At 34.1% G+C, this 26,701-nt stretch overlaps 1 protein-coding gene and 1 non-coding gene across 4 annotated transcripts in view; one reads left to right on the top strand and one right to left on the bottom strand.

Moving 5' to 3' along the window:
• The window catches only part of HYCC1 (hyccin PI4KA lipid kinase complex subunit 1), a 77,414-nt gene that overhangs the window by 37,319 nt on the left and 13,394 nt on the right, over positions 1-26,701 (bottom strand). For all 3 annotated transcript variants that reach the window (XM_035253664.3, XM_078342571.1, XM_035253661.3), the window contains 6 exons: positions 20,235-20,313; positions 12,620-12,721; positions 5,995-6,174; positions 5,083-5,163; positions 4,437-4,552; positions 3,959-4,054 (listed from right to left, as the gene is read on the bottom strand). In XM_035253664.3, the coding sequence (XP_035109555.1) occupies positions 3,959-4,054; positions 4,437-4,552; positions 5,083-5,163; positions 5,995-6,174; positions 12,620-12,721; positions 20,235-20,285 (626 nt within the window). In that variant the 5' untranslated portion in view covers positions 20,286-20,313. The remainder of the gene's footprint in view (positions 1-3,958; positions 4,055-4,436; positions 4,553-5,082; positions 5,164-5,994; positions 6,175-12,619; positions 12,722-20,234; positions 20,314-26,701) is intronic.
• LOC118143924 (U6 spliceosomal RNA) lies at positions 3,082-3,188 on the top strand. The gene has a single exon (XR_004728409.1). It is a non-coding gene; the product is annotated as a U6 spliceosomal RNA (small nuclear RNA).

Genomic DNA, 26,701 nt, shown 5'->3' with positions numbered 1-26,701 from the left:
TGTTAAACAGTCTTGTATTAAGAGAGATTCCAACAGAAAGAAATCTTTTCCTCAGACTTTTTTGGAGGACTCTGCACTCCATCCTGGGCAACAGAGCGAGACCCCATCTCAAAAAAAAACAAAAAGTGGGGGTGGGGGAGGCAGACAAAAGTGGAGATAAAAAGTCCAGAATAGAAAAAGGGGAAGGGAGAAAAGAGAAAGTGGAAGAATTACCTGAATAGTATTGTCCTGCTTGTTCTGTTCTTTGAAATTAAGAGCTTAATAAAGGCTGCATCTCCTGTCGAGTTTCTCAAGTGAAGATCACACACAAAACTTGTGCTCACATAGTTGGAGCAAAGATTATTTTAATTGGGTTGTGAAGGATGGACAATATTTAGATATTGGCAAAAAGAATTTTCCAAATAAAATAACAAGCAACTGAAAACAGCCGTGTATTAAGAGAGATGTCCAACAGAAAGAAATCATTTCCTCAAACTTAGAGAACTCTGGTATATACCCGCAAAACTTATTTGTAGCATTGGTGACTATATTTCTTTTCATAGTACCATATATGTTCAGTACTAGCAGAGAATAAAAGCTTCTTGACTAAAACTTATTCAGTTTAGCTCTTGCTTACTGTCAGATCTCTTCTTCAAGTGGTTTACACACACTATATAGGAAGAAAACAGGCTATCAAGCTGGCCATCAATCAGTCTGAATCAGGAAGGCAAATCTTATAGCAACTGAACAGATTTTTGCTCAGTAGAATGGATTTGTGTCAGCATAGGTGGAGGACGAAAAGTGTTTAAGATTGTTTTAATTATTTTCATAACTCATTATAATCAGAAGATTTTAAAAAGAATGAAACACATTTATCACTGAATCTAGTTCATATATCCCATTAACTTTTCTGGTTGTATTTGTGTATCCTTTCTCCTAAATGATCCAGTCAATCATTTTGGTATAATACTCAACCAAATTGAGCAGCAATCTAAAATAACTGTCTCACCTGAAGGTGAAAGTATGATCACTTTCACCTTCAGGAAGACCTGCGTTATTGCTAAGATCATCAAGGAGCTCTTGTACTTTAAACAGTATAACTGTTTCTAACTTACTTATCACCAGAGTTCTGTAATCAATTTTCTTTCCATAGATATGAACTAGGCTTAGTTTAATTAGCAGAAGTGTTTTCTAATTATTTTCTATTCATCTTAAAAATTTAGAAAATCTCCTAATTAGAATATCTGATAAATGATTAAGAAAGCCAGTAGTTAAGAGAAATAAATAAGTGGATTTTAATGTTGAGGATACAGTTAATAGGAAATCTGAAATAAAAATTTAAAAAACATAAATAACTAAAAATGACAGGAACGATACATTTGATAGAGTTCCTCTTATATAATACATTGTGGCTTAAAAGTTAGCATATTTAAATAGTTTAAGTCTTTTACATTACTTAGATCTTTTCCCCCACCCTTGTTTTTTTTTATAGCTGGTGGACATTTATATGAAATTAATTTCTCTTGTGGCATAATCTATTTCTACCAAAATCTTCCTTGGCCAATATCGTGTAGTTTTAAAATAATCTTATGTTTCTCTTTATGTTTAAACCCAGTTTTTACTTGTATTCTTTGTTGAAGAATTTTTCAGCTCTCTGGTGAGGTAAAATTGATGTATTAGCAATTTCCTACTCATAATGTAAAAGTAATTATATTAGAATGTTCTACATTACAGTTAGACAGGACAAAAATCAGTGGCACATATTCTTTTCTAACTTTTCCATCAGTAGTTTCAGGGAAATGTCAAGAGTGGTTGGGAATTGTATTAGAATATCTAAGGAGCTTCAAAAAATACATTTATATATAATACATAAAAATATAACTATATACATATATATATAGGCATTCCTGGATCCTATTATCTAAGACACTGCTTCAGTGTGTTCTAAGTTCTAGAGGTGAAAATTGCTGCATTGTTACTCCTTAAACCATTATTTCTGAATGTTGGTCCTTATACCCATTTTAGTCAGTAACAGAATTTTCACTAGACCACAGTGAAATGACAAGCAAGGAAAGCTAAACATCACATTTTTAATTTATAAATTATTTTCCTTCCCTTCCACCTTCCCACCTTTTGGATATTAAAATGGTCTCCCTTTTGTTAAATAATGTTGATGGTAGATATTTATAATATAACAAGTTGGCAAAATAAAAAGCTGGCAACACTTATGTAAATAACCCAGGTGTTCCACCTTTTTTGAGATTTTACAGATCTGTGAAATTCAAAAGTCTGGACATTTCTGTCTTTAAACAATTTAAAGCAAAACACGTCTTAGAAAGACTTAGTAAGTGGGAAAGATGGCCCATTGGTATCATCTTTTAAGGTTAGGAAATGTAATTCTGCTCTAATTTGGAAATCATCTGAAAGACTTCACTTCTTTATCTTCTCTGTCAAGTCATTTGTCTTGTTAATGATCTTCCTCTGCTGGTTCTGCATGGCTTTCTATCCTACTCAGCATCAAGTTCCGATTTTTTATTTATTTTGTTTTCATTTGATTTCTAAGTATTGCTCAATGATCCCTCCCCCTGTGATATGGTTTGGCTGTGTCCCCACTCAGATCTATTCTTGATTCGTAGCTCCCATAATCCCCACATGTCGTGGGAGGGACCCAGTGAGAGGTAATTGAATCATGGGGTCAGGTTTTCCCATGTTATTCTCCTGATAGTAAATAAGTTCATGAGAGCTGATAGTTTTATGAAGGGGAGTTCCCTTGCATATACTCTTTTGCCTCCTGCCATGTAAGACGTGCTTCTCCTTTACTTTCCATCACAACTGTGAGGCTCCCTAGCCATGTGGAACTGTGAGTCCATTAAACATCTTTTTCTTTATAAATTACCCAGTCTCGGGTATTTCTTCATAGCAGTATGAAAATGAACTAATATACTCAGGATAAGTTGCATTTTCTAAATAAATTCCTCAAATAAAAATTATTCTAAAAGTTCCTTATTGTATAATATCTCTTATTTACTTGAATTATTGAGGGCAATAATCTCTGTCATATTTATTTGTTTTCTCTCCGATTTTTTTTTTAAGTAACAATCTATGCTCACTTCGGCAGCACATACACTAAAATTGGAACAATACACAGAAGATTAGCATGGCCCCTCTGCAAGGATGATATGCAAATACACGAAGCATTCCATTTTTGTTTTACTTAAAAAAAAAAAGCAACAATCACATTACTAAAAATTTAGAAAAAAATTAGAAAATCACAAAATAATCACAAAGGTGAAAAATCAAAATAAACCATAATTCCACCAACTAGAGATAATCATTGTTAATATTCTGGTCATATTCAACCAATCAGGAAATCATACCATATATACTATCATTAACTACTCTTTTAAATCAGGATTTTTAAGATGTGAATAGACTACACTCAATGATATAATTTACTTTATAACCCCTTGGCTCAATTTATTTTTAACAAGAAAAGTTTAAGAACCAGTATCTCTTACTTATTTCTTAGCTCCAAATTAGAGCAGAGTATAAATAAATAAATAAATGCAAACAAAAAGCCAACCATATGCTAAAACTGGAAAGGTCATAACATCTCTATCCTTTAGCTATACAGTATAATCCTTTTCTGGTTAAATATTCCATTTAAATGTTATTCAGTTTTACATTCTTTATAATGTTTTTGTTTTTGTTCTTTGTTTTTGAGATACAGTCTTGCTCTATTGACCAGACTGGAGTACAGTGCTGCAATCACAGCTCACTGTAGCCTCAACCTCCTGGGCTCAAGCAATCCTCCCACCTCAGCCTCCCAAGTAGCTTGGACTACAGGAGTGCACCACCATGCCTGGCTGATTTTTTAAAACTTTTTATAGAGATGGGGGTCTTGCTATGTTGCCCAGGATGGTCTTTAGCACCTGGGCTCATAAATTTCAATATTAGAAACACTTGAATTTTACTTTACCTTGAACAAATTTGACACAGTGACTGAAGAGAAACACTGGGCATATAGGTTAAGGCAGCATTGTAACACAACAAAAGGAATGTCAACACTTCAAACCTAAAGACAAACAAAAAGAATATTAACAAATCCCTAGAATTCTAAGAAGTCAACTATAAAAGGGGAGATGGCACTCCTCGGGGAGAGATACAACGTTACAGAACAGATGCGCACAGTATAGGCACACCAATAATGAAAAACTACAAGGAAAAAAGACTTTCCAAGTAGCAGCCATATGAAACTTGTCTTTAAAATTCAATGTTCCAGCTGATATCTGAAGCAAAGTACAGGAACAAATCTAGATGTTTTTTCTTGTATAAAATGACTCAATACTCAAATAAATTATCACACACAACTCATTAAACACTATTTATAAGTATACTGAAATAATTTTCTTAAAAAATTAGTGTAGTAAATAAGAAGGTTTATCCCCAAAGCATACCTATTCTGTGCTGTCAGCATCTCCCTTTGAGGATGAGGTCCACTGTACACAACTTTTGACAAACCGTGCTGGGATAGAGCACTCTCAGTAAGAGCCATGGACCCAATGCTGGAAGGCTAGAGAAAAGACATTTGAATAAAGAAAAAAAAAAAAGCTATTCTGTTGAAAAGGTGATATTTAGAATATATATACTGCTAAAATAGCTACCATGAAGAACAACATCATGTATCTTAAACATATTTAGGCTACCTGTAAAATTTTCTTCTCAAAGATTTAATAAATAATTTAAAAACAAACCAAAAATGAGAAATAAAAATTAGTTTAATTTCAAAAATTCTGCCATGAAATACAGTTGCCACACACACACACACACACACACAAACACACACACGTAGCTATCCATCAGGAGGAGTGAAAAATATTTCAAAAAGAATACTTTCAGTAGATCTCTTATTATCAGATTTTGGTTTGATGTTCAATTATTTTATTTCTAATCTCAATTTGGAAACAGTAAATGCTTTGTGGGTGTTATACTTTTGAAGGTACTAATAAATTGATCATTTTTTTCCCTAAATAACTGGATTATAACTTGTGGCAATATCAAAACTTAGGGTGAACAAACTTACTATGACAAAATGTCACTTACTTCGTGATACACAGATGGTTTGGATAAAGATGGAATTGTAAAACTCAATACTTTGCTATGTCCCTGTTTGTCAACTATTTCCTATAGAAGTGAAAGAAAATAGATTAAAATACATATTTTTACATATAAATTTACAAACTAAATTTAAGTAGTCTAAAAAAAATTTTTAAAGACCTGAATAGAAAGGAATTTTAATTAAAATCTTAAACCATGATAATCCATTATTATTCATAAACACCAGTAGTTAAACTCTCTCCTTCCACTTAAAAAATATATGTAACATAATTTTCAGGATGGCTGAGATACAGATACAGTGTCTTAACAATCCTTGAATTTCTTCATGTTACAAGTTATATTTGCTATGATCATTTAAATATAAAATATGTAAAGAAAATGACCTTACATTTCTTTTGCATTTTGAAAGGTACAAAACTTAAGTATCTAGAATACCATACTAATTAATATAGAAACTCTATAGTAATGCAAGCTGTATGTTAAAACAATGTTGTACACTCTGGAGACAGTCTAGATTTTATTCAACTATGATTGGTGAATATTAGAGTAGATCTTTTCTCCCAAACTTTTTGTAAGGGTCAGAAACAGATCATTTATAGGCAATGGACTTTTAAGTTTACAAAATTTAAAATGCAACACTGATATTTTCAGATATCTCTATAAAAGAAATGAAATGGTCGATTTTCAACCTTCAATCAATCCATAAGTATGGTTACATAATTACATGTATACTTGTATGTCTCCCAACCCCCAGAAAGTTATATTTGGAAGAATGAGCTATGAGTCACTTGATGTATGAAAAAATAAACATTAGCTTTACTAAAATGAAAAGCAGTTGCACAGGTTATATATTTGATTTGTCAAAAAAAGATTTTGTTAACCCCACTAAATACAAACCAAATTGTAAACCCCTAGAAGAAGAGCTTCAATGCATCCACTGCTATGCACATTTCTGCTGGCCGAAACTGCAAGATAGCACCAAATCAGTTCTGGGAGAAATTGCAGCGTAAATCGAAGCAACTGCTCCTCACCACTGCGATAGAATTCAAACAGCTGGTGACAGACAGGTTCTAGCAACTGGAAGAAAGACAAAATGTTAATTCAAGAACTGGACTGTATTTGAATGCAACTACTACACGAAGTATAAAAAGTTTTTCAGATTGGTAGAAATTCTTAAAATAGCTAAGTTGTTGGAGTTTCTTCTTAAAACATCCTTTCTTCCTGGTAAAATACATGTCAATATATATAGGATTGACTATGGGATTGAAGAAATTGAAATGGGAATCCTGGGTAGTTACTGTCCTATCTCCCTCCTGAGTTTATAATTAGGCAGCATCTGACAGCAATGACTGGTGTGTAAGGGGGCTACATAACTACAGAGGCCCCTAGATTTAGATCCCTATTGTAACTATGACTAATTGGCCCCGGATAATCTAAACAATGCTGTAATTTTATTTTAAACATAATTTGGAGTCACCTATAACCTTTTTCTCTCCGACCACACTCTCAACATTATCCAGTTAATGAGCTGACTATATCTTTATAATGGGCTTTAAAAAATCAGACAGGCAAGGTAAGACCCTCTTATAGGTAAGTATTATCTTTAAAGCATACACAATGATCACACACAGTCGTAATCAAATATGTTAAGAGATTCACAAGGTACTGCTCACAAGGTACTGATTTTACAAGCAAATTATCAGGCTATATATTATATATATCCAATGAACTATACTTCACAAAGGCAATAAATTTTTTTTTTTTTTTTTTGGTTTTTTTTTTTGAGACGGAGTTTCGCTCTTGTTACCCAGGCTGGAGTGCAATGACGCGATCTCGGCTCACCGCAACCTCCGCCTCCTGGGTTCAGGCAATTCTCCTGCCTCAGCCTCCTGAGTAGCTGGGATTACAGGCACATGCCACCATGCCCAGCTAATTTTTTGTACCTTTAGTAGAGACGGGGTTTCACCATGTTGACCAGGATGGTCTCGATCTCTTGACCTCGTGATCCACCCGCCTCGGCCTCCCAAAGTGCTGGGACTACAGGCTTGAGCCACCGTGCCCGGCCTCAAAGGCAATAAATTTAAATAAATTTACTAAACAGCTTTTCTACTACCAATAATGGTATTGAACAGAAACTAATTTACAGTGGATGTTTTGATTTCAAGTAAGTGAAATATGTAAACTGAATATAAGTTAAAGACAATACTGTTTATAAAAGGTATAACAAAAAGTTATACTTCAATAAACATTGACTAAGTCAAACTAACTAGTCTTTCCTCTTGAAAAATTACCTAACTCTGACAGTTAAACTTCTAAAAGGAATCCTTTTTCCATTCTTGAATGGTCTTTAGAGGGCAACAGATGTCCAATGAGGTCATCAAAGGATAACAGAAAAACAGGGGCAAGAGGCAAAGCCATCCCATTCATAGATAGCAAAGTTTTTAGCATAGGAATTTGGAAGAATGGGGTTAGAGGTGGCCAGAAGAAAGAAAGACTTGTCAGGGATGTTTAGCTTTCAGGGTGGAGTTGTTAAAATTTTCTTTGTGGACCCGCATCAATAATCTGGAATTGTGGCATAACATCCCTCATCTCTAAATCCCTCAGAAAGCTAAATCAAATGAGATAGTTTATTGCAAAATTATGAAATCTTATTTGGAAATTTATTCAAGACAGTTTGTATGAACATATAATTTTAATGAAAACATACTCAAAAGGCTTTGTAACCCATTTAAAATCCAAAATTTAGAGTTTTTGCCATATGAAAGTATAACTTAATGAAGACAGATTCAAAGGGGAAGTAGAAATATACTGCAACAAGATTAGATAAAATTATGCATTTGAAATTAATACAGATAAATATCAGTATCTGTGTAGTGCATCACAGACTGCAAAGTACTTTCACATAGATAAATCCATTAAATTCCCACAACACTGTAAGGTAAAATATCATTATCCACACTTTGCACAGAAGGAAACTGAGACAAAAAGGCTATCCCCTATGACCAAAATCACATGGCTCACAAGGGTCACACCTGGAGCCAGGTATTTTGACTTCTTTACTAACATACCTGCAAAGTGTCAGGAAAGAATAAAATGATATAAAGTGTGGGAAATATGGACAGTGCTTGACATACCTAACTTGACTATATTTGAAGCAAGCAAAGGAGCATTAGAACCTGCTGTGTACCTACTGTCTGGGTTGCATTTTTTCAGTGTATTTTTTCTCATAGAAACCGTGTCATTTATGGTGGTTAGGTCTTACAGTACTATTAAGAAAGACTGTACCTCAAGTATATTTACATGTGTTAAATGTGCTTTTATAGGTTTAATGAGAACCTAGTCACCATGTGTCATCTCTCCATTGTAAAATATATTCTGAGTTCTAAACAACTTAGCTGCAAATGGATTTTTACAACAATCCATTCATAAGTAAGAAGTCTGTAACCTAAGAGAGATTTCTAGTGGTAATAGGCATATGACTCAAAAATTCTCTTTAGTGACTAAGTAAGGAAAACGTTCTTTAATGACTAAGCAGGAAAAGAGTCAAGTTTGGGTAAACTGAGAAGGAAAACCTTACAAGATTTTTTGTATTGAACAATTACTGAGAAACATGGGTAAGAAAAGGATACGCAAAAGCTGGAGAACACTACTATTCAGGAACCAGCAGCTCCCGGTACCTGACCTCTCCCCTCTCTGGACTCCCGACTCCTAGAACTCCAAGGAGACTTTATGTGGGTCTTTCAAAAAACAGCTGATTTCATAACACACTTAAGCAGTATTAACCTCTACTCATATGCTTGTCTCAAAGTTACAGTCAACTAAAAGTGCCATTTAAGCCAACTGCACTGTCCCCATATAAACTGCCTCTTTATAAGTTTCTTGAACATATCACATATACCTATCCCAGGGCCTTTCCACCTACAGTTCCCTCTCCTGGAAGGCTCTTGCCCCGATTCCACCTCAACCCCTAATTCATTTGGATCTTGATTTAATCACCAATTTCCTCAGTCCCAACACATATTTCCCTTACTTCGTTTTATTTATCCTTACAGCTTTATCACTAACTGACATAGTATTATATGTTTAGATAGTTGTTTAATGTCTATCTCACTAACTAGAAAATAAGTTTTAATCTACAACATCAAGAATTTAGTCTTTTGTTCTCATAATTCCTAAGTGGTTCCTGACACATTATATGTGTTTAATATTTATTAAGTGAATAAAACTAAATAATGAAAAAGTATTACTAGTAAAGTTTAAATGCCAAATTTGCTGAACTTCAAATAATACCAAAAACAATGTCTCAAATTTCTAAAATTCTGGAAAACAATAATATCAACTTGTTAGGAATATTTTCAAATTGAGACACAAAATATTCTAAACAGCAAAAAGGAGGTTACAATTTTAAAACAGATTACACTGTTATATTTTAGAAGCCCTTCCAAATATATTTGAAAGAGTGAATGGTTTTTTTAAGAATGCAGAATACACACTGTCTTCTCCACATGGATCAGAATAAAAGCATGCAAACTAACATGCAAGACCAAACCAGTGCTCTTCTGAAAGTGTGGTCTGAGGATCATTCACAAACTGTTACCAGTCTCCAACAATATAAATGTAGAAATTGAGAGGAAACATTTAGAAAATTTCATAGCACTTAAAGTGCAATAAAATATATATTTTAAAAAAAAATTTTGGCTGGGTGTGGTGGCTCACACCTGTAATTCAAGCACTTTAGAGGCCAAGGCAGGTGGATCACCTAAGGTCAGGAGTTCAAGACCAGCCTGACCAACATGGTGAAACCAGATCTTTACAAAAAAAAAAATTTATAGCACTTAATATTGTTACAACATCCAAGTAAGTAATCAGCAGATAGATTTGTCAAAGTATACATCAGTTAGGAAATATCCAATTTGTGTGGTGCCTCACACATGGTGTGAGTTGCATGTTAGTCACGCACTTTAGATACTCATATTTGTCTGTGACAGATGACAATTTTTGTTAAAAACTGGTCCATCATCACTAGTAATTTGAGAAATATTGTATTGAACCACTAGAGCTATATTCACTAGAGTTATGTGAATAGAAGAATTGCTATAAACTAATCTAGCCAATCCTACAAACACTTTCCAAAGTAGCCTAATTAAAACATACTTCATCAGAGGAATAATTTTTAATCCTCTCAAAATAATAAATAATAAATGATCAACAAGATTTAATTTGTTAAAAAACATAAAGCACATGGCTATATTTATCCTATTTGGTGAAATGATTCTAAACTAAACATGGAAAACAGCTTTTACCCAAATTTTTAAAAAGTAAAACCATTCAAGAAAACAGCCTACCTGTGCATTTTATACAAATTAAGAAGCTTTGGGGAGAGGGAAGAGATAAGACAAATATGATTGTTCAATTCAGTTATTCCAGTTAAAGTTTGTTAGCTTGTCAATATACTACTCCCTAATCCCTTCATCACCTAAAATTCATAATATACACTATAGCATAACCAGTAGGAGTGGGCTTTTCTACACCCTTGCCAAAAGAAGTTAACTACTCAAATAGCAGAAGATTCTGCCTCATTTTAGTAGTTTCATCCCAGAGATACACAGATTCATGTTGGACTGGACTTCAGGGTATGTTACTTTACCACTAAATGTGCAAACTCAAGCACAAAAGGAATTATGTACTTCAAATCCCTCTCTTCTTTCATACCTCTTTCCATTCCCCCTGACACTGCACGTGTTCAGGTTCTCAACAGCTCCCTCCTAGGCTATTGTCATAGCTTCCTAGTCTTGTATTCCATTTTTTCATTTGTCAATCTATCCTCCTCGTAGCCACCTTCCTAATCCCTCAGTACAAAAACAGTCTAAGCTACTTAAGATGGGATTTGAGGCCCACCATGGTTACATCCTAAACCTAGCCTTCTAGCTTCAGCTCCTATCACAGCCTTACCCTCTCTTGTTAACTACTGCATTAACCTATTCACTTTTTTCCGAATGCTGTAACTTTTTATTTTTCATCGTATTTCCAATTTTGTTTTAGTATTTCCAAAACAAAATTGGAAATACGATGAAAAATAAAATAGTATTTCTTATATTAAATAATCTATAAATAATTTATACTCCAGATTCTGGAGTATGCTTGTAAATCCTACCATTTATAGTATTTCTACTAATAGTAGAAATATTATTTATAGATTGTTGTTTTATAGTATTTTTAGTATTTTAGTATTTAGTATTATAGTATAGTATTTTAGTATTTAGTATTATAGTATTTATAGTATTTTTAGTATTTATAGATTATTTATTTTATAGTAAATAATCTGTACTCCAGATTCTGGTGTTGGTAAATGCCACCAGAAATACTATTAATGGTAGGATTTATAAGCACCAGAATCTGGAGTATAGATTATTTTACTATCTTCAAACTAAATGAGCAGTGGGGCACAGTGCCTCATGCCTGTAATCCTAGTACTTTGGGAAGCTGAGATGGGTGGATCGCTTGAGCCCAGGAGTTCGAGAACAGTCTAGGCAACATGGCAAAATCCCATAGTCTTTACCAAAAATACAAAAAATAGCCAGGTGCAATGGCACATGACTAAAGTCGCAGCTACAGGGGGGACTGCAGTGGGAGGATTGCTTGAACTCAGGAGGTCAAGACTGCAGTGAGCCATGATCACACACTGCACTCCAGCCTGGGCAACAAAGTGAGACCCTGCCTTAAAAAAAATAAATATATACATATGTGTGTGTGTATATAAAATACATATACGTGTGTGTGTGTGTGTGTGTGTATATATACACACACATATATACATATATACACACACACGTATATGTATTATGTGTAATGTATGTATTAAATACATTGTAAATCCCAGCACATTGTATTAAATAAATGTATTTAATACATACATTATACATATAGATACATAAGTTAAAAATATATATTTTTTAGCCATCTGAAGAAAGAAAATACTGTGGGCAAGAGAAAAGACTGGGAAAGGCACTAGCCAGACTAAACTATTTGCCATTCTTTGAATGCCTTGCATTTTCTGAGGCCTCCATATACTATCCCCACTGCATGAAATATTCTTTGACCTTGCCACCTAGAAAACTTGTGCTTATCTGTAGACTTAATTAAGGATTGCCTTGAAACCATGTGTTTGCTTATTCTCTCTCACTTTCCTCTTTCAGGATAAGGACCAGGTATTACTCAATTTGATTCTCTATTGCCTAACATAGCTGTTGGCTCATAATGAGCACTCAAATACTTGCTGAATGAATAAAATGAAATGTAGCAACCCAGACTTTTCAAAGCTACCTCTAACAAGAGAGAAAAAAAGAGAAAATGTTCAGAGATGCCTTTTGGAATATGGTAATAAATTATATTTCTTGGCCTGGGGAATGGTACACTAGAGTTCATTTCATTATTGTTCTTTAACCATCATATACATTTTCTTACTTCTTTATATATATTTCACAATAAAAAATTAAAAATCAATCAAGTCAAAAGTACTTACCTCACTTTGTGGCTCCTGGATAACTTTATAGAGAGATGAAACTAAAGAACTCTTGTCTTTCAAATTTGTGGCATAATTTGGTAAAGATGTTTCTGGTAATGTCTGAACAAATTTAAAAAAATACATTTTATTTTTATGAAATGTCCAGAATAGGCAAATCCACAGATGCAGAAAGTAAATTAGTTGTTACCAGAGACTGCAGAGGGAAGAGGAAGATTAGGAGTGACTAACAGGTATAAAGTTTCTTTTCGTGATGATAGAAATATGCTGGAATTAGATATTGGTGTTAGCTGTACAACACTGTGAATATAACAAAAAACAACACGTGTTTACCTTAAAATAGTAAATTTTGTGTTAATTATATCTTGACAAAAATTCAAAATAAAACAAAAAATGTATTTTATCCTCTTATCATCAACAAGAACATAAATTAACATCAACACTTCATCTTTGATCATAGTTTGGGATTAGAAATGTAAATATAGGCCAGGTGCAGTGGCTCATGCCTGTAATCCCAGCACTTTAGCAGGCTGAGGCAGGAGGATTGCTTGACCCCAGGAGTTCAAGACCAGCTTGAGCAATACAGTGAGACCTTGTCTCTACAAAAAATAAACAAAATTAGCTGGGCATAGTGGCAAATGCCTGTAGTTCTGGCTACTTAAATGCTAAGGTGGAGGATGGCTTGAGCCTGGGAGGTCAAAGCTGCAGCAGCAAGCCATGATTGTGCCACTGCACTCACTCCAGCCTGGGCAACAGATTGAGATGCTGTCTCAGAAAAAAAAAGAAGAAGAAAGAAGGAAGAAGGAAGAAGAAAGAAGGAAGAAGGAAGAAGAAAGAAGAAGAAGAAAGAAAAGAAATAAGAATACAAACTCTGTGTAAAGCTGAAGATATATTTCTATAGCATTATATAAGTTATAAATTTCATTAGCATATTGACTCTGCTCCTTAATATTCATGTCATATAAAGATCTGATAGCATTTCAAACCTAAAAGCCAGAGATCATCTGATCAAATTAACTCCTAAGTTACATCCATGACTGTTTAGCATGGGCAGGCTGTTCTACTTTACCAATTAAGGGGGAAATTCAGCCTTTTAAGAGCTAGAGAAAAAGATATCCACATGCCAACAAACTAATTTTCCTAACGCCATTTAAAACATGGACAATGAGTCACAGCTTGCCAGCACCACCTATTCAGAACGAACACCATGACCAGAGAGGAATGGGAAAAGATAAAACTCCAGTAGTAAGTCAGATGATTTTGAATAAAAGAGTAGGGAAATCTGAAACAAACAAACAAACAAAAAATTTCATTATTATAAAAATAAAAGCCTTTCCTTCTAGAGCACACCTTCTCCTCAGCAATATCCGTCTCCTAAGTCATTATTCTAACTCACCCAAATTCTTCCTTCAACCAATCAATCAATGCCAATCCTGCCATATATACCATTTTTCTGGATATTTCTAACTCATTTTAAAATATACATTACTCCCTTTATGTCTCATATCCTAGTATTTCAAAATTTAATATGGGTTATGATTATTATATATGTGTATGTGTGCACAAATTAAACATAAATTTTTACAATGAACACATTTGATTCATTTTCACTTTACTATGATCTCCTTGAGGGCAAGAACTGCCTTATCATCTCTCCATCCATGGCACTGGGCACAAGGCCTCAAACTCAAATCTTTGCTGAAGGAACTTAATATAGAAAAACAAAATAAGAAATAAAAATTGCCATTGTTTATACTTCGATAGATTCTTTAAAAGTGGGTCATATTTCACCTTAGGATACATAAGTGAATAGAATCTGTTTTTTTTTTTTTTTTTTTACTTTAATAAGAGAGTTTTATTTACCAGAAGGGTAAGCAAATGTGAACTATTTGGAAACCTTTCACAATTCTCCAGAGGGGCAAGAAAAAAAAAGTTTCACTGTAACTGTTTACATAAAGAAGAGATTAAGGCATTCTTCAATATTTCAAAAGCACGACACAAAAATCTCCAGGCAACATTCCATTTCTGTCATTTGATCAAGAGTAACCTAATACTGGGGAAATTATTTAAAAGGAAATAATAGTCAAATAAACACAGATTTCTAATCCTCTGAATAAAAATAAATCTAAATTATGTATAAAGTGCATTATATATATTTAAAACACATTAATGTCTAATATATCTATGTATACATGTCTAATATACATGTCTATAAATTTTAAGAATAAATAAATCAAAATATAAATCTTTTGAAAATTGTTGGTGAACAGAAAGATTATAATTACAGGCCAGGCGTGGCAGCTCAAGTCTGTAATCCCAGCACTTTGGGAGGCCGAGGCGGGTGGATCATGAGGTCAAGAGATCGAGACCATCCTGTTCAACATGGTGAAACCCCGTCTCTACTAAAAATACAAAAATTAGCTGGGCATGGTGGCGCGTGCCTGTAATCCCAGCTACTCAGGAGGCTGAGGCAGAAGAATTGCCTGAACCAAGGAGGCAGAGGAGCCGAGATCGTGCCATTGCACTCCAGCCTGGGTAACAAGAGCGAAACTCTGTCTCAAAAAAAAAAAAAAACAAAAAAGAAAGAAAGATTACAATATACTTATGATCTAGGTAAAATCTAGAACATTCATTAAAAAAATGAATTACAATGTTCAGCTTAAATACTAGCTGATTCTCACAAGGTAAAACATTTTCTGTGAAACAGCCAAAGGCAAAAAGACAGCTCTTTTATGAAAAGACAAGCTTTGGAAAATACCATGGACCTAGGCTACCACTGCTAAATGAAAGGAAGGGTTTCCTAAAAATTAGTGCAATAATATTACATTTTATTCACAATTCTGTCATTATTTCATTTGATAAATGTGGGAACAGTTAATTTTGTCTGTAGAGAGGGAGAAAATGTAACTATTGTATTCATAAATGGTGCTTTAAAAAACAGGATTTAAAAGAGCCAAATGAATTTAAATACTATTATAGCAAAAACGTGTAAATTTTCTTGCACTGTACTTGTTCAAAGATACTGACCTCAAATGCCAGCATAGCTTTCTCACATTTCAGGATGTAAAACTATAGTTGAAAAGTAATAATGGAAAATTATGTTGGTATATTATTCTTGGCAAAATTTGAGGCCAGGCTCAGTGGCTCATGTTTGTAATCCCAGCACTTTGGGAGGCCAAGGCAGGTGGACTCGTGGTCAAGAGTTTGAGATCAGCTTGGCCAACACAGTGAAACCCTGTCTCTACCAAAAAGAAAAAAGCTAGCTGCGCATGGTGGCACACACCTGCAGTCCCAGCTGCTCAGGAGGCTGAGGCAGGAGAATTGCTTGAACCTGGGAGGCAGAGGTTGCAGTGAGCTGAGATTGTACCACTGTACTCCAGCCTGGGCAACAGAGCGAAACTCTATCTCAAAAAAAAAGAAAAATTGAAGACAGATGCCATACTAAAGCATCATTTCACAGATGCTTTTTCAAAAATGTAAGGAGGTGATATGGGTTGAGCAGAAAAGAATTAACGAAGATGGACAGATGGGTGAAGAACTAGTAAATAAAACAATCCTAAACTCTCCATGAAATCTTAAGATAATGAAATCCTGGACTAATCATTTAGTTCATGTAGAAAAAAATTAGGCCAGATGCAATTTCTCATGCCTGTAATGCCAGCACTTTGGGAGGCCAAGATGGGCAGGTCACTTGAGGCCAGGTGCTTGAGACCAGCCTCGCTAACATGAAGAGACCCCATCTCTACTAAAAATACAAAAATTAGCTGGGTGTGGTGGTGGTGCACACCTGTATTCCCAGCCACTCAGAAGGCTGAGGCATGAGAATCACTTGAACCTGGGAGGTAGAGGTTGCAGTGAGCCAAGATTGTGCCACAGCATTCTAGCTTGGGTGACAGAGTGAGACCCTGTCTCAAATTTTAAAAAAAGAAAATACTAATGAGAGTCCATAACTGGAACAGATACTTAACAATTTTACCAAATTTTCAGTTTTGAAAATTTTTCACTTTTTTTTTATTTCAATGATTATGCCATGAATTTCAAAAATTTTAAATAAAGCATTTGCACAAAGCAAATTGTGTCATCTCTACACATTTGAGAGATGTTGAGTGAGGTTAGGAGTTCAGATTGTGACCATGGTACAGTGTAGAGCCAAAAACCATCTTCATAAACCACTTATAGTACTTCAAGTTTTCTGACGAAAATATGAGACCCAACATCATAAAACTACTTAGGAGGAGAATTAGAATTAAATCAAAGGGTTTCTGACTTTCAGCTCACTTAATCAATCATGATGACTTAGCCTTATTAGCATCATGGTTAGTAAATCAAACCAAGCAGCTTTTCTAGAAATATGTATGTAACTAAAACCTCCTTTCTGAAATATTTGAACAAAAATGTGTACTTTAAGATCAGAGATTTCAAAAGAGATGTTACTCTAATTTTAAAAGTACTTAGTAGACATGTTCCCAAGCACTTTTCTATATTCCATTACCTCTGGTATGCTGCTGATTTTGCCTGATAAACTTCTCTTTGTCAAACATAGAGCTGAATTCAACACACATTAACCCAATTTAGAATAACATTCAAAATAATTCTCAGGAATGCCTACCAAATTAACCAAGGAATAGGAGATACCCTTTCTTGATCTGGCTACAACACAGATTTGAAGACAATTTAAAACATTTGAATATCAAACTGATTTAAAAGTGGGTAAATTTAATCTTGGGGTTGGGTAGGAAAAACTCCTTAAACTACATTTTATTTCCTGCAGGCCATGATTTCACTCCCTCCTCCTAAAGGAAAAGTATCCTATGCTTGCATTAAATTTATTTAAAATGTTAATTAAATACTGCTACCCATATAATATGTTATATTGATAAAATATTTCTTAAATAATACTTTCTATTTATTCATTCTCTGCTTTCTTGTAGCAGAAGATGGTATTTGGAAAAGAAGATCTGGGTGCTTAGGGTTCTCATTGCTACCGGGGTGCCATTGTTTCTAGGTCCTCCCAGTGAACAAAGCTATGAGATACATGTATCCATATATGTACAGACACACACACATACACAGATATATACATATACATATACATACTTAGAACCCATGAGTTCATAATGATTCCGACACAACACCTTAGAGTTCTTTCTTGCCTTTCCCCATTCCGTGATTCTAATTCCTTTTTTCAGACAGACAGAAATCTAACTCCCATTATCCTCAAAATTTTACTTATTTGTTCAGTCAACTTATTTGCTCAATGTAACCAATCTACCAATATAACTATTCTGGCTACTCTTCTACATGCCATCTCTGCAACCCTTTATCCCAACCACCTGCTTCCTCAGACTCTACTGCCAATAACCACTGCTCTGGCCCTCCTCATTACTGCACTTCCTAGGTGTCTATATATGCAAACCAGGAGGGGAAGGGAGTCAGTGAACAGATGGGAAGGGAAGGAAATCAGTCACAGTTTTTTGTTATTTACCTTAATAGCTGATCTTACCCCTACAACCCATGTTTTAACATTCCCTCTTTCCACAACTCCCATCTTAAAGAATGGATAACTGGCTATATTTGCTTTTGCATATTTTACTACATCATTAAACATAAGAATGCCCTAGAAGAAATAGCACTCAACTGTTAAACTTGACAATTTCCATCAATCTGACAAAAAAAGCCATAACAGACTATTTCAAACATATGCAGAAAAAAACCACACAAGGCCAGGCATGGTGGCTCACACCTGTAATCCCAGAACTTTGGGAGGCTGAGGCTAGCGGATCACCTGAGGTTCAGAGTTCGAGACCAGCCTCACCAATATGGTGAAACCCTGTCTCTTTAAAAAAAGAAAAAGAAAAAAAGAAAAAAAATGTTAAAATACACATACATATAAGATTTAATCAAAGGTTTTTTTGTTTTATTTTTCTTTTAGAGACTGAAGTCTCGCTCTGTCACCAGACTGGACAGCAGTGGTGCCATCATAGCTCACTGCATCTTTGAATTCCTGGGCTAAAGTGATCCTCCCATCTCAGCCTCCCAGGTAGCTGGAGCTACAGCCATGCACCAACATGCCCAGCTAATTTTTTTTTTTTTTTTAGAGAGGGGGTCTTGCTATGTTTAGAGAGGCTGGTCTTAAACTCCTGGCCTTAAGCAATCCTCCCATCTCCACCTCTCAAAGTGCTGGGATTAGAGGCATGAGCCTCTAATCTGACCACAAACTACTAAAACATGTAGATAGCAGATAGCACTTCTGTAACATTCTACGTCACTTCATGATGACTTAGGGAATCCACAGAAGGATGCTCCATTCATGACTATAAAAGCTGAGAAAGTAAAAGTCAGGATTAGATAACAGAGACAGATAAAGTCAGCTGTTAAATTAACAGGAAACAATGCTTTTCCTAAATATACACTGCAACTGAAAAATGTCATAACAATCTCCTTCTTTGAGTGACTACTAAATTCTTACTCACTAAGAAGCCTTGTTGTCTAAAATTACAGATTATAAAAAAGTTTGTTGTTGAATACATATCAGTAGGAACAAAACATTCCACTCTTGCCTAGAGCATCTAAGTCACTTTGACATAGAGAAGCAGCCTTGATTTTCGACCCAGGTGCAGAGATATAAACACGGAGTTTCTGAACACAACATTTCAAATCTATCTTAACTTTGTAGTTTTCAAGACAACAAGATCTCTACTTTGAAGGCCAGACCAGATGTTCACCCCATTATAAATAGCTCTGCTTTATTTATTTATTTATTTTTTGAGCCTACTAGAATACCAGTTCATTTAAATTTCACCTAAACTCTACCTTTCCTCCAAATTACTATAATTTTATTTTTTCTTTAGTTTGGTGAGATGGTCCCATGGTATCTGTTGGGCAAACTCTCTCACTGCAAAAAGCCAATAACCCCAACTTTGTCAGACTGTAACTTTATCCCTAAAGGTCTTGGGCTGATCGGGCTGGACAAAATCAAAGTGATAGTTGCAGCCTAAAAACTCTTTATTCCCGTGGTTCATGATCATGCAAGCGCATGTAATTATGTGTCACATAAGGACAGAGAAAAGTAATTAGCTTGATTTAAGAAACAGTGTCTTAGCTATCCTAGAGAAAGGTTCATGAGACAAGCAAATATAAGTTTTATTTTCTTCATTAACTAATCAAAGGTTATACACCCCTTATATAGTTACTGGGTTAGTCAACTAGAGAAAGATCCGCTGGTATAAAGTGGAGCAAATATCTTGCCATCCTCTCCTCATTGTTGGTCATGCCTGGTTCCACTGCCCTTCAAATTGGAAGAAACATTTTGACAATGAATCACTGATGATTGTTGAAGAGTGACATCAACATTCAGAGATTTTAACTTTGGGGTATTGCCATGAAAGAAAGAAAATAAACAAACAAACTCTTTGAACCACTTGGGAGAAAAAAAGAATCAATTTTCTAGAAAAGATTACTATGTGTAATAACTCTCTATTGAGATTTGATAGAAATATTTCTTCCCACAGATATTTAGCCTTTCAGTCATATAAAATGCAAAAATCACTGGAATTTAAACCCCAGATAAAACTTCTTTGGAATATAATTACTACAGTACAACAGTAAATGTTACCTTAAATTCTGACAACCATTCCTCCACAACTCCTTTCTCTGAAGTAAACATCTTTCCACATCTGTTCTAAACCTTCAACCTGAAAATTAACATAGAAAAATGTTAATGTTTTGAATACATTTTACTTAGTCAGATTACTATGAACAGAGATAATCCCATAGAGCTGTTACTTCATATTTATGAAATGAGTTTCAAACATAAATTACTAAATTCATTTCAAAACCAATGTGCACAAACAAGCCTTAAAATGCAAGAATTTTGACAAAAGTATAAATATCATAACATGACTAAAGTGGCTCTGTAATTTTCATTTAGTTTTTAGGAATGCCAGCTGCAAAAAAAAAAAAATGGACATTTTTCCCTAGTTTCAATAAAACAATTTCAAAAAAGAACATTTATCTTTAAAATAAGTCAGAAAATATTTCAAAACTGTGAAAATATAAGAAGACATGCATCCAAAATTCACTTTACAGAAAGCATTAAAGTAATTTAATTTGCTTATATTTCAGTTCTTTACAGCAGTAAATAGGCAAGCCATTTGGTGTCTTGAAAGTGTAATATTCATTTTTTAAAAATTAAAAGGAACAATATTCAAAATGACGATATTTGACAATAGTTATTCAGAAGATTGGGATTTACTTGCGTACAAATTTAAAGAAATAAGCTAGAGGAAATGGAGAATTGTTTTATCTCAAGCAAAATGTTTGCCAAAATACAACGTATTTTTCTTTACCCATGCATTTGTATGGGAGTAGACTTGGAAACTATTTCCTGATAGTAAACTTGAGCTCTATCTGAATTTCGTAACTTCCAAATTCAGTCACAAATCCTTCATTAGGCTTCTTAATTTTCATCAGCATTATAATGTAGTAGAAACTGAGGTAGAGTAGCCAGAAATGAATTCTGGTTCTGTTACTTACTTGCAGTATAACCTTGGGCAAGATATTTGCCTTGTTTTTTTTTAATCTGTGAAATAGGAGTAATGATAGTACCTATATGCAAGGAGATATTGTGAGGAATACATTTTAAAATGTAAATAAAAGTAGTTATTTCAGTTCCTGGCAACAAAGTTTTATTACTATGCAATATTATTATTATTATTATTATTACTAATTTTTATAAACTCTGCTCAGCTGTCTACCAAAGTATACAGATATACCTTAATGAACAACACAGGTTCTTATCAAAGATACATTCTAAAGTTCCTGCTGTCTAATTCTTATAAAAAACATGGTTAAAATTTTTTTCATTCATTCACTCATAAAAGATTACTTGAGTAATATGCATTTTATTTTTAAAATATAAAATAGCCCATTTTCTCCTTGGATCAAGTCAGACTAACAGAAAATCACATATATGGAATGACAGAACTGTCTGCTTGGATAAACTGGGCTTTGAAACTATGTCCAAAATGTTACCAAAGCACTGCTATATCACATTTATCTTCCTTAAAAGCCAACAGAGTAGAAAATTCACATCTTAAGTTTTCAGTACCAGGAAAACCTCTCCTTTGTAGTAACTTGTTTGTTTTTATATTATGGATACTGTGAGTTTCATAACTGATTCTCTTTGTCTTACTCTTATTTTCTGTCTGCCTGTATCTACTTCATTTTATCCTGCTATGCACATTTGTGAAGCAAAGCCAATATAAATGCACTAAAATTTTCTTTTGTATAAATTTCACTGTTTATGTAATAAATTAGAACCACACTACATCAAGTTACATAGAACTAAGAAGGTAAAATTTCTACAAAAATTCAAAGTAACTCTCCAGTTAAGATTAATTTTTTTTTAATTAAAAAAAGCAAGAGGAATATACAAAGGGCCAAGAACAGTTAAGGACAATTTGAAGAACAACAGAGCTGTGGGACCTGGACTTCCGATAGCAAAGGTTTCTATAAAACTTACCAAAAACTATAGTAATTAAGCCAGTGGTGGCACTGTCAGAAGGACAGAAAACAACAAATAGAACAGAGTGGCCAGAAACATACCCACACATACATGGTCACCTGATTTACGACAAAAATGGCACTGCAATCCAGTGAGGAAAGAGTGATCTGTATAATAAATGGGGCTAGGTTATCTGGATAGCTACATGGAGAGGACAAAAAGAACCATGACACCCCAGCTCATACCGTATGCAAAAAAGTTTCAGTTGGATCGCAGATCTAATTGTGAACAGTAAACCATAAAGCTTTTAGAAGAAAATGCAAGAGAGTACTTTCATAATCTTAGCTTAGGCAAAGGTTTCTTAAACAAGAGGCACAAGTGCACTAATTACAAGGAGGGAAAAAGGATAAACTGGACTCCTTGAAAGTAAGAATTTCTACTCACTAAAGGATACCACTAGGAGAATGAAAATGCAAAGCCACAGAGTGGCAGATGATATCTGCAATTCATATATATGACAAAAGTCTCATATCCAGAATATATAAAGAACTCTTATAAATTATTAAGAAAAAGGTAAACAATCCTGTAGGAAAAACAAGACCATCACTTACTCATATGGAAACAGCACATGAAAGGTGCTCAACTGTGTTAGTTATCAGGGACACATCAGTTAAAACCCACAGTGAATCCAAAGCAACAATGTCTTGACCAAAAAAAAAAAAAAAAAAAAAACCACACCATACAAACACACACATACACATATATATGTGTAGCTAAAATAAAAGACAGATCACACCAAGTGTTGAAAAAGATATGGAGCAATCAATACTCAGACACAGCTAATGTGAATGCAAACTGGTACAATATCTTGGAAAATCCTTTAGCAATGTCCTCTAAACTTGAGGATACACACATATACGCTATGAACCCAGAAATTCTACCCATGTTTATACTCAATAGACTGAGGACATACGCCTTCCAGGTTCAATCCATTCTCCTGCCTCAGCCTCCCCAGTAGCTGGGATTACAGGCATGTGCCACCACACCCAGATACTTTTTTTGTATTTTTAGTAGAGTTGGGGTTTCTCAGTGTTGGTCAGCCTGGTCTCGAACTCCCAACCTCAGGTGATCTGCCCGCCTTGGCCTCCCAAAGTGCTGGGATTACAGGCATCAGTCACTGCACCTGGCCAATAAAACCTTTCTAAGTCAAATGTCTTATTCTTCAATTCCCACATTATGTTATTAATCTTAATAACCAATTACCAAAGTTTATCTTTTAGTGTTGTCATCAGAGACACATAACATTATAATTATCTTATAAGAATATTTTTAAAGTACTTGTAACTGTCACTGTAAAACTCTAAAAACATCCTTATTCCTACTATTATTTTACATCATCCCCTTCATCATAAAGTACTAACTATAAACTACTATACAACTTTTTACAACCATTTGCTTTATCTATCATTATGAAAATCTAGTTTCTATAAATTTATAGAGCAACCAAATTTCTATAAATGGATTGTGACACATCACGAAATTTTGAACTTCTCTCCTATGCAGTGAGGCCATTGCTGTAGTTAAACTAAGGACTGCCAGCAGATTATCAAGAATTCTTAGGTGAATTTCAGGAAAATAGAGCAGAGAGAAATGTTCAGATTATGTTACAGAATAAAATTAATTTGATTTAGGATTTTGCTGCTTAGATACTGACCAATCAACTGTGAAGGAGGAGGATATCTGTGCTGCCACTTAAAAAGAAGTGTTGCTGATGCCACACTGCCTACCTGGGTCATCAAGTGAAAAAAGCTGCCTCTCAAGGCACCAGAAGTATATAATTCATAGGGCCAGTAAGAGATGTTTGGGAAGTCTTTCCAAAGACTAAAATCACAAAACAAGTGTCTGGTTATCAAGAATAGAACATAGGTTTTTACTCAATAAAATGGTTTTTGGCTAAAGCATCTTTTGCCTACCCCAAGGACAAATAAGATCATGTTGGGATATCAATGTGCTATGGCAAACAGTCCAGTGTGTTTCTGTTGGAAAAGCTAGAAGAATTAGAAGGTAAGAAGTTCTTTCGCCTAATTTCCCATCTTCCTATTCTTCTCAGATCCTCCAGGACTTCAGAAGAATATTTGTCCAGAGAAAGGATATCTGATTTAGACTCTAATAAGAGAAGTTAGGAAGAACTATTTTTCAACAACCATCTTGACCAAAAGAACATAGCAAACACAATGCTGTGAACCATGAGGCCAGCAGTTACTGGTCTTGGATCTCTAAAGGATTCTTTGCAAATATTCTCCCTCTTTTTTGAGCTAGCATTCAAATAGCCTAAGATCATGTACAGTTTATAGATAAGAGCAGACAGAATGGTGAGATCTCTGGGGACCATGGAACTAAGATGAGCACTTCTTACTGACATTAATATAACACGAGTCAGTGGTTCAACATTTTTAAAAAATTTTTTTCAAATAAAAATTATGTAACATAATTTTAAAGTTTTAAATTATATTAGTACACACAAATTTCAGTTCAGATATTTTAAGCATAAGTAACATATAGCAAGAGCTAATAAATATTTACTGAATAGAGGAATAAATTTCACTCTTTGTAATGCCTGTCAAATTTACCATCTGCTCTCCATCTCCACAGCAACACCCTGAGTCTGGGCCTTTATTTCCTCTGCATGTGCTGATCACACAGACTTCTGGCTCCTCGTTTCTTCCTTTTTCCAATGCACCATGCATGTTGCTGCCATATAATATTGCCAAAACTACTTTCCTCCTGAACATGCCATTACATCAGAGCTAACAAATCTTCCACATCAAACCTTCTCTATAATATGATCATAATTTACCTATCTAAATCTTACTTAACACTATTCTCCAAAATACTCCATGACACTCCAGCCTCCACATCTTTGCTTATGCTTCTCCTCTCTACTCAATCTTCCTTTTGCATCTCAGCTTTTACATCCTACCTCGGAAAAACTTGGGGCTCTTGTTATTCTTGACTTAGAAAACCTCTTATTAGAATTTTATAAGAAAACTTAAAAGTCCATTAATATGTTATATATTTCCTTAAAGATAAAATATCACAAATTATTTTACATTTAATATTAGGTAAAAATCTACAAGAGTGGCTACTGCTGACATAAAGTTTTCCAAAATGTTTGTATAACCTTTTACAAAATATAATTCTAATATATACTAAGTGATTCAAGTATTACTTCAGTGACTCGAACTTCAGTAAGCCCTGATAACTAAGATGCAAATTATAGTTTATGTTAAAAGATTTTAAGAGATCAGTGTAAAAATCTTTAACTATAATAATTACCTCAATCGCATTCATTGATTATCGCACAACTGCATATTAAATAGCATAGTGATTAGAAATGCTTTCTACATATTCACTAGAACAGGATGTCAAGTTGACAAACTGTTCATATAATTTATCCAGACAGAAGGCTGGGCAGGGTCAGAATAAGAACAAAGAAATAGGAGTAGCCAAAACAAACATAGAATGGGAGGTCATATTAAGGAGTAATTCATTCAATATTTTTATATATGCAAAAAGTCAATATTACTATATGTTCAAATTGCAACATTAATAATTCAGCAAGCCCTTGAGTGCCTACTGAGTATAATGCGAAGTGTTTCTATTAGTTTGCAGTATTAGCAAACAAATAGTAAAATATGATTTGTGTCTTTCAGGCAATTGCAATCCGGATGGCAAAGGAAAGGTAGGAAATAGATGAGAGGAAAATAAATCAAGGTAGCAACTTACATTTTCTAGAGGAATAATTGCAAGGGCAATCATCAGAAAATTATTAGAAATACAAAAAATCAACATGAAGAGTTTGAAACAGGGTTCTGCTCACTATGCAACTATAAAAGATTATAAATATTCCACCAAAAAAAAAATATAACACACAAAAAAACTATGAACACCTAGGTAGAAAACTGATCTTCCATCCCTGCTAATATTTTTCTTTACTGGAGAATTTTTTAAATTGCTGCACTTAAAAAAAAGAAATAATCATCCTTCTCACTGCTGCTATCCCACTCTTCAAAAGAAAACACTGTTAATTTTACATTATTTCAAACTAAATCAGCAGTTCTGAAAACTCTCTACTCTTAAAAAGTATTAAGCAGTCTATTTAAACCAAAACAAAATATATCTTCTCAACCAAGAAAAATATATCAACCAAACAATATATTTATAAAGATAGGTTACCTATCTATATCTATATAGATATCTGCTCAACCAAAACAAAATATATCTGCTCTATCAAAACATATACATATACGTGTGTGTATGTATATATACACATACACATACATGTATACATAGTCCATTTATATTTTGATTTTAACATAAAAATATAATCACACTCTATCAAAACTTGATTATTTTTCACCTAATATATAATGGACCTTTTTAAAAAACATGTGGTACACTGTTACTATTATATTTATGACCTTCAACAAATAATCTCTCCTGTTATTTACACCTTGGTGTAGTCCTCTTCCGCATCAATGCTGGGCTTGGCAAAGTGACATGCTTTTGCCAGTGGA

This window comes from Callithrix jacchus, chromosome 11 (genome assembly GCF_049354715.1).
Source record: "Callithrix jacchus isolate 240 chromosome 11, calJac240_pri, whole genome shotgun sequence".
In the NCBI taxonomy this organism is placed as follows: domain Eukaryota; kingdom Metazoa; phylum Chordata; class Mammalia; order Primates; family Cebidae; genus Callithrix; species Callithrix jacchus.
This window is presented reverse-complemented; position numbering and strand designations above follow the sequence as displayed.